The sequence below is a fragment of the Acartia tonsa genome, chromosome 14 (assembly GCF_053477335.1).
Source record: "Acartia tonsa isolate MP-2025a chromosome 14, ASM5347733v1, whole genome shotgun sequence".
NCBI classification, from domain to species: domain Eukaryota; kingdom Metazoa; phylum Arthropoda; class Copepoda; order Calanoida; family Acartiidae; genus Acartia; species Acartia tonsa.
Window position 1 is genome coordinate 711,403 of NC_137273.1, and position 14,130 is coordinate 725,532.

Here is a 14,130-nt window from a genome sequence, read left to right on the forward strand (position 1 = left end):
TTTCCTCGAAGCGCCTTGTTGAGCATAATATAACCCCTCCCCACCACTTTTAATGAGGTTAGGTCAGTTTATATTGGATACTAGGTAGCCCCACAGGGTTTAGACAACACAGATATAGGCCCAGCGGGGTTAAGGATTAGGCATGGAAACCAATCCCATTATTTTTAAATGGGGGGGGGGGGGGTGGAGGGTTTTAGTTCATTTTGAGGGAAAGCACCACAAAATTTCACATAAAAAACACAGGGATAGGACATGGGATGATAAATTAAGCATTCCCAAATAAAGTCTTAAAAATTTCCTCTTTTGTGGAAATTTGAAATAGTTTTTTTTTATCGCATCGAATTATAGACAGCTTTTGCGGATATCAAAATAAAAATAATAAAATTAAAACCAGTTTTGATAGCCAGTGTTTGTGGAAAATTGTCTGTAATACGATTCTATACATGATTTTCACTAAAAGAGAACCGGTTCAAGCTTTTTTTTATCGGCTCGAAGCCATACTGTGAATGGTTTAATTTTGTTCTACTGTATTACAAATATTTGAGCTACTAAAGGCAGAAATGTTTTTATTTTAAAATATCGATGACAGACAGACGGATAAACATATATGTAGATTAGATGTATATTAGGGATCTTAAGGGATAAGACAATTACGATAATTTGATGTACAACACCAATGGTGATAAACAAAATCATCCCTTCTTTAGGTTAAAATTTTTAGTTGGAAAGTTTGTACAATGCTAGTTGATGAACCAAACAATAAAATGAAATAAAAGTACCCAAAGTTTTTAGTCTTGCAAATAAGGAATCTTAATTTAAAACTTTGGGTACCAGTGTAATTAACAGTTCAATATCCTCTACCTTTCTGAATAAATGACAGAAACTTATTAAGAAACTTTGCTTTCCAAAATAATATTTATTAAAAAGGAAAAAATTGTAAATAAATATTTTGCAAACTTATAATTAACATATTTTTAGCTACTTTATCGTTATACGGCTTCTTAATTTGGGATCAACTGAAAATTGATTGCCTATTTCTTTCCTAATTTCCGAAGTTGTACAGAAGATAACCCAACAGTCACATCTATAAGTGTATATGTAATTATTCTTTTTTTCAGAAGTCTAAAATGGCAAAGGTGTTCAAAAAAGACCCTCAAATGTTTTATAGGTAAGACAAATTTACAATTTTACAGTTAATCTTCTTGGCGCTTTCACATAAAGTGCCTTGTTCAACAATGTTACCTAGTTTCAAAACCAATGGGTTAGGGTCGCGTAGATATAGGCCCCGCAGGGTTAGGGCCCCTGTAGGGTTTAGCCTAAAACCAACCCATGATCACTGTGAAGCTTAAAAAAGAATTTAAAACTCAATCGATTCAGTGGTATGCGAGATATTAATGGAAAAAAACCTTGTATCTAATTAACAATTGTCCGCGAATACAAAAATAAAAAACAATCGACAATTTCATTTCAGAAATATTGAACCAAAAATGAAGTTTTAGAGTTTCTAAAAACAAATATTTTATGAATTAAATTTTTCCAACCTTTAACCATTCTTTTGGCTAAAAAATCAGGAAGGGAAGGGGACATTAGCTATTTACAACACCCAAAGTTTTACATTAACATTTTCTTATTCAATGGCTTAACAACTTTGGGGACTTTTATTTTAAGTTGAGTGACTAACCCTTTCAACTACAATTTGTAGATGGGGTAGTTTTCTGAATAATCATTGGAGAAGTATATGAATTCATCAGCCATTGTCTTATCCCTTTAGATCCCTGATAAAATCAACATTCTTTTGTGAGAGAATATGTTGATCATGGATTTAGGGAAAATGCAATGGATAATAAATTGATATACATCCCAATGGTGATAAACATAATTACCCTTTTTGTATATGATTTCATTTGTTGAAAAGTTTATACACCAATAAGATTACTTGGCTACAAAACTTTAAGCACCAGTATAATTTTCAGTCCAATGTCCTTTCCCTCCAGTCTTGATACAAGATTCCTTTCAAAAAGGAATTATAATTTCCAGTCCAATGTCCTCTCCCTCCTTTCTTGATACTAGATTCCTTTCAAAAAGGAATTAGGCTGGAAAAATTTTCCCTGTAAAATAAAACAAGGAGAGAAACTTTCATATTAGCGGATTTACATATGATTTCTTATCCTCTTCTATTAAAGTATTGAGTCCTCCATGTTAGGACAGCCTTACATAGGTTCTGGGGTAGTTTTATTATTAGATTTTATCCATTTTTTTCTCTCGTATTTTTTATGCTTATTTCATGGGTTAGGAGTAAAGATTAGGATGGCCCCGCAGGGATAAACAGAGAAAAGGCGGCGTGGTAGTTCTTCGTTTGATTGATTTCTTGAAGTAGGGTTCGGGCATTTCATTAAATGGCCCCACCGGTTTGCAGTCTTCTGCATCCTCCCCCCCCCCCCAATATATCAAATGTATTTCCAAAAGAAGGGGGAATAATCATATATAAGGCAATTCCTTCTTATAAATCCAAACAGTTATTTATCACATCGTATGTTAAACAGCTTTCTGCAGATATAAAAATGTACAATTATAAGATTAACACAAATTTTGTGATAAATGATTTAGCTTAAAACTGGTTTAAATCCAGCGGATATTATCGGTTTCGAAGGCATACTGGAAATATTACATTTATAGAGATGCTACGAATCTAAAAAGCAATTTCTTTGTTACACTCCTATGAATGGAAAGTCTTTATTTTGGAAAACTATCAGGGATCTAAAGGGATAAGACAATGGCAGATAAATTAATGTACATCCCCAATTATTTTTATTTAAAATTACCCTTTTGTAGATTACAATTCATGGTTAAAACGATTGGACACTCAACTTGATGATCCAACTTATCAGAAAGTCCATAAAGTTGGTAAGCCAACAAATGAGGCTATTATGAAACTTTGGGGACTAGTGTAATAAACCACCCATTGTCCCCTCTCTCTCTCTGAAACAGGAAACAAGAGTAATTTTAATCATGGAGGGAGGGACATTTGCCTGTTTAAAAGTCCCCAAAGTTTAAAAATAAAATTAAGTTTTGGTTTAACCACTTTGGGTACTTTTATTAAATTTTGATTGGTTATTAAGTTGAGTGTTTTAACGTTAAAACCACTAATTGTAGTCTACAGATGGGGTAATTTTGTGTATCATCATTGGGAATATGCATCAATTTATCGAGCATTGTTACGGACTGACGGACAGACAAAATAGATTATAGAGTAGCTTTGTTAATAAAAACTACCAAATTCTACAAGTAAATGTTTACATAAAAGGTTACATAAAAATCAATAGTCATAAATAATTCAGAACATTTAAAATATTACATTTATATATTACCCAGGTATCCGCTTCCCTCACTGACTGACTCACTAAGTCCTTTAAACAGAAAAGCTTGGAAATTGCTATCTTTCGGTTTCCAATTCAATAAAATTCCCCAAAGATTTTAAGCCAACGAATGTTATGACGTGCTTTAGAAGTTTGGGTACCAGTATAGTTTACAGTTCGTCATAGACAAAGCCCAAATTGTGTTAGAAATCATCCAAGTGACGTCATAAAAAAGAGGGATTATCCATCTCTTTTTTAGGGGTTTTCTTTTCCACTTCTCCTTTCATCTCCCTCATTTGTATGCCGTCACAGGGATCATCTTTGACACAATTTGGGCTTTGTCGCCGTCATAGGTCCTAGATTTTACTAAATCTTATCATCATTGTCCTTTTTTTTGAATGTATAAGAAACCAGGGAGAGAGGATATTTTGGATTGTAATTTATACTGGTCTCAATAGTTTTCTAAGTTCTCTTATTTGTTGGCCTTAAAACTTTGGGAACTGCATTAAATCTTAATTGGTTGTATAAACTAGCAATGTCCAAACTTATCAACCAATAGTATTAATCTACAGAAGGGGTAATATTGTGTAGAAAATCAATTTATCATCCATTGTCTTATCCCGATATTTGACAATAAACCTTTCATTGACCTAATTTTATTTCAAACACGCAAATGTCATATTAAAGGAAGAATAGATAAAAATAAGATTTTGTGGGAATAGTCCCTTTCGTGGCAACGCCCCTGAAGGGGCGATCGTCATATTTTTAAAATGGCTTTTGAAAGTTTATTTTAGGTTAGGTTAAGTCATACTGGGTTAGGTGATTGCCCCGCAGGGTTAGGCAATTGACCCCCTAGGGTAAGAGCCCCCCAAGGGGGCTAGAAATAGGAGAAAAGCTATTGTGAAAAAAACGAAGAATCGTCCAGGCCTTTAAGGAGCGTTGCCACGAAAGGGACTATACTTTATTTTGTAATGGATTTAGAATATACGTGGATATATTTACGGGAAAAATATGTCGTCAATTTAGCTTGCTAATACGGACCTCATTCATTGGTCAGTTCATTCATCAAGTAGGAGGGAAGGGAATTGGAAAAAGAGGATGGATAAGGAGTATAGTTATTTTAGCCAGCTGCATGCATGGCCTTATAAGAGTACATCAAAATCTGGTGCAAAATCCAAGTAATAATGTATCGATTTAATTTGTGTACATTTATTCAGGGATCTAAAGGGATAAGACAATTGACGATAAATTGATGTTTATTCAAAATGATGATAAACAAAAATACATCTCTTGAAGAACAAAATTATTTGTTGAAAAGAATGGCTACTAATAGTTTGAAAAAATCAACCAACCAAAATTTAAAAGAAGTGCCTAAAGCTTTTAGGTCAACGAATAAGAGGTTATAAAACTTTAGGTTCTAGTGTAATTTTACGTTCATTGTCCCCTCTCTCCATTTTTATTTTTGTGTATATTAAGAAGTACAAATCTTTTTTTGTGTGTAAAAGTTGCTATCTTAAAATTTCAGGGAACTAGAGGGATAAGACAATGGTCAATAGATTAATGTTTATCCCTAATAATGATACCCAAAATTACCCCCTCTGTAGATTACAATTAGTTTTTGAAACGTTTGGAGTTTGGACATACTTTTTAATGAACCAACTAATCCAAATTCAATAAAATACCCCAAAAGCAAACGAATAAGAAAACATTAGTATAAGAATTTAAGGGACTAGTGTAATAACCAGTCCAATGTCCCCCACCCCTCCCTGGAAAATTCAGATGTTCCTTTAATGAAATGAAGAAAAAAAAACAGTTGTATAAATGTTGACGTCTTTTGGATAAAAAAATCGTAAATGCACAACGTAGAGAAAACAAGGATGACAACATACATAAAAACGAAGCTCTGAATTAACCGTTGAACAAACGATCATTTACACCTAATAAACATAATATTAATTGAAAAGTAAAAACAAAACTGTATAAAAATGTGTTGCAAAATTACTTAAATACAGGATTATGAACTGTGATGCTACACATGATTTCTCGGTATGTCTGATAACCTGTTCCTATCCAGTGGATATTATCGGTTTCGTGGCCATACTGGAAAAAATATATAAATAAAGTTTACTTTAGCAGAAAATTTAAATTCACGATTTGAATTAAGATTCAATCTTTTTATTAAACAAAGGTTTTTTTATCAAGCAAAAGGTCTTTAATTTAGATTTTTTCTTCATATTTAAAAAGAAGTTTTATAACCACGTTATCTTATTCGTCGGATAAAAACTTTGGGTGATTGGTTTAAAACTAGAAGTGTCTAAATTTTTCAACCATTATTTGGGGATGTATATCTAATTATTATCTATTGTCTTATCCCTTAAGATCCCTGTACTATTATAGCCAAAAACATTCGAAACTTCTTTCCAGTTTGGATTCGAAACCTATTAATATCCGTTGGATTAAAAGACATACTGAAAAATAATGTAATGTATCATAATACAGACAATTTTCAAAGAATTATAAAATAAAAATCATGAAATTAATATCAGTTTTATTAACAAAACTGGTTTTAATCTTATAATTTTTCATTTTAATATCCGTGGAAATCTGTCTATTATACTATGCGATAAATAACTATTCTTGAGCCTAATAAATGTAGAAAAAGTTAACATAATGTAGAAAAAGCAGGGATCTTAAGGGATAAGACATTTGTCGATAAACAAAATAATTACCTCTTCTGTAGAATAAAATAATTGTTTGAAAAGTTTGAACCAACCAATCAAAATTTGATAGAAGTACCCAAAGTTTTTTTACCATCAAATAAGAAACCATTCCTATGTATAAAACTTTGGGTAACCAGTATAATTTACAGTCTAATATCCTTTCTCGTATTCATTCGAATCCGGTGGATAGGAACCGGTTCTCATCCATACGAAAAAACTATGTCTAGCATCGTATTATATCCAGCTTTCTACGAATATAAAAATGTACAATCATAAGATTAAAACCAGTTTTTTTAGCCCGTGCCTACGGCACCTAGGGGCTAAAAAACTGGTTTTAATCTTATAATTGTACATTCTATATCCGCGGAAAGCCGTTTATAATACGATGCGAGAAATAACTATTCCTTCCCGGAGAAAAAGTCTTATTAATTCTCTAAATGTTATATAGAAGTATTTTACATTCGGGCAAAATTTTACTTCAATTTAGCTAAAATGTTTCAGAAACTATAATAATTTTAATGCTTAAAAATCTATTTACATACTAGCGGCTACGCCCCTTGAGGCCTCTAGGGACACGTAAAATTGTTTCTTTTCAATCTTTCAATTTCAATTCTTTAATCTATTTTTTATTTTTGTCGATTTCTCTGGGGAGGGTGGTGTTACCCTCCCCCAAAATAGATATAAACCTTCCCGGGACCTGTAAAGAGCTACCCTGTTAAGAAAAACCCGATCGATTCAGCGGTTTGCGAGATCCTTCGGTACAAACATACAAACACAGACATCCTGTTACTTTATTATAAGGACAATCGACTGCTACAATGGATATAGGATATACGTGGATATTATATAATTTGTCGTCAATTTAGCTTGCTAATATGAACATTATTTATTGGTCATCTCATTCGTGTAGTAGTAGGGGAGGGGATGGATTAGGAGCGTTAATTTTAGTCAGCTGTGAGTATTACTCTATTAGAGTACATGAAAATCTGGTGCCACAACAAAATAATGATATACCGATTACTGCTGTATTAATGCTGTGTGGTGGTACCCTCCCCCCAAAACAACTATAAACTTTCTCAGGACTAGGGTTGGGCCGGATAACAGGTCTGGCCGAATTTCAATATCCGGCCGAATACTGGATATTAAAACTATCCGGTTACATGTTATCCTGATGATTTTTGACGCCGGATTCCGGCCGGATATCTGGTAAATTGCCGGATATCGAACGTTGGCCAGATATCCAGCCGGAACCGGATATCCGGCATTATAAATCAGCCGGGTATCCGGTATCCGGCCCAACCCTACCCAGGACCTGCTACATTGCAAAGGAGAACCATATCAGTTAGTGAGATCCTTCAATACAGACAGACAGATCCTGTAACTTTATTATAAGGACTTTGGTACAGACAAATACTGATCCTGTTACTTGAATATAAGGTTGACTTGCAGAGAAAGCCTAAAGTGTCATGTGTGACGTCATAAAAATCCATCTCTTTTTTGATGGTTTCCTTTCCCACTTATCCTCTCATCCTTCCTTTTTAGACGTATTTTTTTTGACGTCACACATGACACTTTAGGCTTTCTTGACTTGTACCTTAGTTGCTTTTTTTGAGATTTTTTAAAGGAACATACTACTACTACTGCCGTGATTGAGGCAATAAAGATCCTAGAATTATCCTATTCATCTTATTTCAGTAGTTTCAGGTTTTTACTCAAAATTCTTTATAATATTCTACTTATAGAATGGCAACGCTATTATAAAGTATAGACATTCACCTTGCTTAATGAACCAACCAACTAAAATTCAATAAAAGTTCCAAAGTCAATGCAAAGAATAGGTTATTTTATAACTTTGGTGGACTAGTGTAATTAACAGTTTAATGTCCCCTCCCTCCCTCGCTACCACCACTGCCGTGATTGGTGGGTCAATAAAGATCCTAGAATTAGTTATTCAGTTGAGCTTAAGGTGAAAGGTTGTCTAAACCATTCTCCTCCCCTTCCCCAACTTTTAACTCTACAGCGGACTAAACTAGCTAGTTTTAACCGCCCGCTATCCATCACAAACAATTGTAAATCGACAGCTGACTAGTACATCAAGTTTTGACCGCCTACAACCATCATTTCTACAGTTCAACACACATCTAATCTGCTCTGCAAGTGAAAATTTAAGATAAGTTATTTCTCTTAGTGTTTATTTAAAAGTGTTTATATTTCTGATATCTAGGTTACTTTCATTATTTAAGGTAATTTATTTGTTTCTTATTGATTATGACTAATAACATTACCCCTAACTCTAATTCCTCCCCTGAAGGGCAGCAAGAAAATTCCACTACCCCTCCAGATTGGAATAATTTTACTTTTGACCACTTTGCTAAAATAACTGAGACTACGGGAAAAATAAGGGAAGAACTAGATAAGCTAAGCCAATGTAATAGTGGGAAGCCTAGTGAAAAGGCTAAAATCATAGCTCCAATAACCAATTGGTTTCTTGAATTGGAAACTAAGATGAATGATTTGTCGAAGTATGTTTTTAACTTATCAGACAACCAAAAAACGTTGATTAAAAGAATTGAAAATCTAGAGGCTACGGTTGCTATCAACGTGGCTTCTGGCGACCTTGTTTCTGATATCGAACGGTCTGCAGGGTATAAAGATTTGTGCAATGAAACTATGCTTGCTTCTTTGAGTAGTAAAGTCCCCAACTTGGATTTAGGCGTTCATATTGACAGGGATTCTGATATTTCTATGATTGAAACGGTTAGGACAAAGCTGTCTTCTACTCTCAATCCTAAAGTTTTGTCGGACGTAGTAATTACCCCATTAGCTAAAGAAACATTTGAAAAAAATGACAAGTTTATTGTTCCAGTATTACTGAAATCCAAAACTAAACAAGGAAAGGCTGCTTTAGATAAGGCCCTAAAGACGAAGGGTTTAGATGTTAACTTTCATTGGCCTAAACAATTGTTTCCAATTATTAAAAGTTTAAGAGAAAAGTACAAAGATTTTAAATCTGAGGACATGGATTTAACCTCTAAGCAAATTCTAATTAGGCCCAGCGCAACCGGAAAATCCATAATGGTTTCTTATAGAAATGGATTGGGCACTAACTGGACATTTTTAGAAAGTTTTAAAACTCCTGCGCCTCAAGCAATGATTGAAAACACCAAATTCTTGCAACCTTTCTCTAGTAAATATATACAGATGTGAGTAAACAAAATAATCATTGGTTTAAAATATTCTTGTCAAAATAATGCATTTTTTATATAAACTGCTCCTTTTTGTTGTTACTTTTAAGTGGTATATTTACTTTAAGTGTGAAATGTTATTCCCCCTTTTTCATTCTCCCCCTTCTGCCCTTGGTTGTAATTTACCCCAATTTTATCATCCTAATTTCTACATTGACATTTCTCATAAATTGCAAAAAAATATTTTGAAACATTACACTATGTCTCTTGGTTCAATTTTATCTTTCAAAAAAGGGATAAACATTTTTAATTTAAAGAAAAATTTTAGTTCTTTTTGTAAGATTTCAGGAGATCCTAAATTTAAAAAGGAGAGGAATTAATATTTGAAGAAGTAATTGTAAGTCCCCCTCCCCCAGTAAACCAGCCTACATCTGGAAATTCTTTTTGTTTAGACAATGTAAAAGTTATAAGCCAAAATATGAACTCGCTTAATTTAAGTTTAGCCTCTCTAGATAAGGATGGGGGTAAGTTTAAAATGAAAATTAATGCAGTTTTAAAAACAAATTCACATATAATTTTACTTCAAGACACGCGTGTGGGTAATAATGTAACATTTCTTAAAAACTATTTAATGATAAGTAAATTCGGAAATTATGATATTTATCTTAATAGCACAAAAGGGGATCGTGGTGTAATCACAATGATAAAGAGAAATTTTTGTCATAAAGTTTATAGAATATTTAAATCTAGGTGTGAAAATGTCCTTATCGTTGATTTGCATATAAATAATGAACGAATGCTTATCATTAACTGTTATGGTCCAACTCAATCTCAAAATAAAGATTTTTATTCACTCTTAAAACAAAAAATTGAAAGTATTGGAATTTCTAAGTTTGTTATTTTAGGAGATCTAAACTGTTTAACATGTGATTTGCCTATAAATTCTAACGTAGTTTTGAATAATTATGAAATTCTTAACATGAGCGCAATACCTAACTTAATTCACACAAAAACTTTAGTGTCATGGATAAGGGATGGATTTATTGTAGACAAATTTAGACTTCTGTATCCAAATTTAAAAACTTATAGTTATATTCCTTTTAGTGTACAAGCTATAAATAGGTCACGGATTGACCATTGCTTGGCAAGCCCACATTTTAGTCCATTAATTAAAAAAGTTGAATATCCGAATAGGCTATCAAAATATTTTGACCATAAACCTGTCGTTTTCTTAGGAAAAAGTAAGAATATTACTAGACCAAAAGTTATTGATAGCTCCCTACTAAATATTGAACATTTATATTCTAGAGTAAAATTTTCTGTGTACAGCTTTATGGTTGATAATACAGAACCTCCAAATAAAAATGAATTAACTCTACTAATTAATAGGATCAATATTTTATCTTTGTATATTCAGGGGCTTGAAAAAACGATATTAAAGCTACCCAATGATAAATTTTGTAAACATTTACTTGAAGTTTATAGTAATGAAATTGAAGAAAACTGTTCACTATTTCCCAGTATTGAAACTTTTTTGTCTTATAATACTAATTTGGAACCGGACTTAATGTTAGAATGTTTATTGAATGAAATAAAAAATACATGTATATCTTTTCAGTCATTTTATGTTAAAACAACAAAGGAGGAAAAACACAATTTGTCTGATCAATTATCACATTTAAGAAGTATTGGTGATTTTAATTCTGCTAATTTTAAAGAAATAGAGGCAAAACTTTTGGAAATTGAACACAGGGAAAATCTAAGACTTTTGGAAAACACAAATTATTTTAACTTATTGAACCATGAGAAAAGCACTAGAAGCTTTTCTGAACTTTTGAAAAATAAGAACTCTCATGAATCTTTATCTTCAATTAAAGACTACTCAGGGAATATTATTCAAAATGATAATGAAAGACAAAATTTTATTGTTAATCATTTTAAACAACTTTTTAGCACGTCTGTTGAACCAGAAATTTCTTTTGAAGAATTTTTTGAAAGAAATGAAAATGATCCAATTTTTGACCCTTTTAAATTATCGCAAGAAGATAAAATAAAACTTGAGTCACCTATTCAAATGTCTGAACTGGAAACCGTGCTTAAAAATGCTAATTTAAATGCTGCTGTTGGTTTAGATGGCATACCTATGGCGTCAATTAAACATTTTTGGGATTTAATTAAAGATACAATGTTACATGGTTTTAACTATATGGCAAATAAAGGGGAGTTAAGAGGTATGATGAATATAAGTAGAAGCAATTTAATTCCAAAGGGTGGAGATAAAGATCTTTCTAATATTAAAAATTGGCGTAGCATTGGTATACTTACATCTCCTTATAAACTATATAGTGGAGTTATAAATTTAAGATTAAAAACTGTTGTAGATTCCATAATACATAATGCTCAGAAAGCTTATTCTGATCAGTATTTTATACAAGAATGTTTAATAAATGTATATGAACTGCTTTCAAAATCAAACTCCACAAATTCTCCTTTAGCAAGTCTAATAATTGATTTTTCGAGGGCATTTGATACAATAGGAAATACCTACTTACAATCTGTACTGCATTTCTCTAATTTTGGTCCAAAATTTATTTTAATGGTATCTTCAACATTTAAAAACCGAAAATCTTGTATCTTGACTGATTGCGGTTTAACACAAAATTTTGAAAATAAGTTAGGTATTATTCAAGGAGACCTTCCATCTCCAAATTTATCTAAAATTGCAATTAACCCACTCGTTATAAAATTATGTCTATCAAATACTCTTAAAATTCCAAATTCAATTCCTTACAATTTTAACAGAGATGAAAATAAAGTAAATGTAGCAAGTGGTTTTGCAGACGATATGCAAAACTTCATGGAAGTAAAGTCAGAATCTCTCCAAAAATGTTATGATATTTTGACCAGTTTTGGAAAATTATCAAACCTTAAAGTTAACAACTCTAAGACTCAAATTATTATAACTGGTGGGTTACCTTCTTTTGATTTTATAAGAAAAGTTGAAGAACTTAATTTTGAAATTTCAGATAATTTTACAATTTTAGGTCTAAGCTTGCACAAATCTTTAAATGACACTAATTTAATTTGGGACAAAATATTGGCAAAAGTTGTAAAGTTGCGTAATTTTTGGAATTTATTCAATCTTAGTATTCCTGGAAGGGTTTCTATTATAAAAACATATTTTTATTCACAATTATCATATCTGGGTTCAATTTTCGAACCAACAGACCAATTTTTAGCAGACTTTGAAAGGTGTGTTGTAGGTTTTCTTAAACAAGGGGGAAGGATTGCAAAGGATAGAATTTTTCTTGACTGTAGCAAGGGTGGGCTTGGCCTGCCTAACCCAAAAGAATTTCTCACTAGTCTTAAAGTTAGCATTTTTTTAAAAGGTCTTAAAACAAATGATTCATGGGGTAAAGAATTAAGACAATTTCTTGCAGATCCTGAAAACCCAATATCTATACAAATCGATAAAATTATTCCAGAATCTAACCCAATTTTGTACAATCTAGTTAAAGCTTTTTTACGTTTTTGTGATTATTATTGGAAATTTAGTGGAAACATTCTCGCTGCCCAAGTTGTTAATAATCATTTATTCAAGGATAATCAAGGAAATATGATTAATAACAACTTCTTTACAATAAACTCATGGTTAAGGTATGGTAATGAACTAAAAAATCTTACCCTAAGTAATTTTATTTCAAACTTTGGCAATGTTTTAAATTATGATGAATTTTGCAGGAAATCTTCCTGTTATGTAACCCCAAATGAATTTCTAAGAATGAAACATAATCTAAGAGTATTTTTAAATAGGTGTAAAACGAAATTTTCTCAAAAATCTGCTTCTATATTGGTCTTTATTTCAAAGCCCAATTTGAAAGCAAAAGATTTTAGATACTTCTTAAATATATCCAAATCTATGTTAACAAATTGTCAACCCGTTAAAACTAGAAACACGTGGCTCAGTAATGAAATAGATATAAATAGAGAATCAAGGTTTATGTGCATGTGGAGATTATCCTATCTTCTTAAGAGACTTTGCTTTTAAATTATGTAACAATCTTCTTCATTTTAATGCAAATTTATCAAAATTTAGTGACACTAGTCCAGCATGTACACAATGTACAATAGCTTTAAATCTTCCCACCCCTAGAGAAACTTCTTGTCATTTTTATCTTTATTGCTCATCAAATACAGAATTACTTTTAGAATATTTTAACACTTTCCTTTACCAATCTAATATAACATGGGTTGCCAATTTTGTTTTCTTGGGAGCACCGTCTAATATACCATTCTATAAAGCTATAATTATCAATACAGAAATTATTATCTCAGCTTGGTTTCTTTTTGAATGTAAAAATAAGAAAATTAAACCTGTATTGTCAATGTTAAAAGAGTTTCTAAAGAATTATAGGTCAATATTTATGCGTTTTCCTAAATATCAAAATGCATATAATAAGTGGATAAGAGGATAAAAGGGTTAGTGTTATTACAGGGTCATTAAGAAAAACTGTTTTTTTTTTTAGTTTTGTAATTCTGTCTTAATATCTGTCAATATTTCTTTCAACTATGTATCTTTTCTAACTTAAAGGGCGAATATAGGTTTGATATAATATGAGCTTATTTCAAAGGTGCCATTATATAGTTTATAAATAACTTAAGGATATTGACATATCTAATTGTATAAGTCTGTTTATAGCTTAAAACCTTTCTAACTCAAAATAATATTATGTAATAAGTGTGGTTCCCTAAGAACTCAATTACCCTAGCATCACACAAGGCTTCGTAGCAAGGTTGAATTAAAAAGCTTTCGTTAAAGGATAGTCGTAATAACGTGGAAACCAATTAATCAGGGGTAAATATACCCAT

General features: G+C 31.7%; 1 protein-coding gene across 1 annotated transcript in view; it reads left to right on the forward strand.

The window, feature by feature from the left end:
• Nucleotides 1-1,116: 1,116 nt before the first annotated feature.
• LOC145306347 (uncharacterized) overlaps nt 1,117-14,130 on the forward strand; it is an 87,000-nt gene continuing 73,986 nt past the window's right edge. Inside the window, exon 1 of the mRNA XM_080148436.1 lies at nt 1,117-1,168. Coding sequence (XP_080004562.1) covers nt 1,128-1,168 — 41 coding nt within the window. The 5' untranslated portion in view covers nt 1,117-1,127. The remainder of the gene's footprint in view (nt 1,169-14,130) is intronic.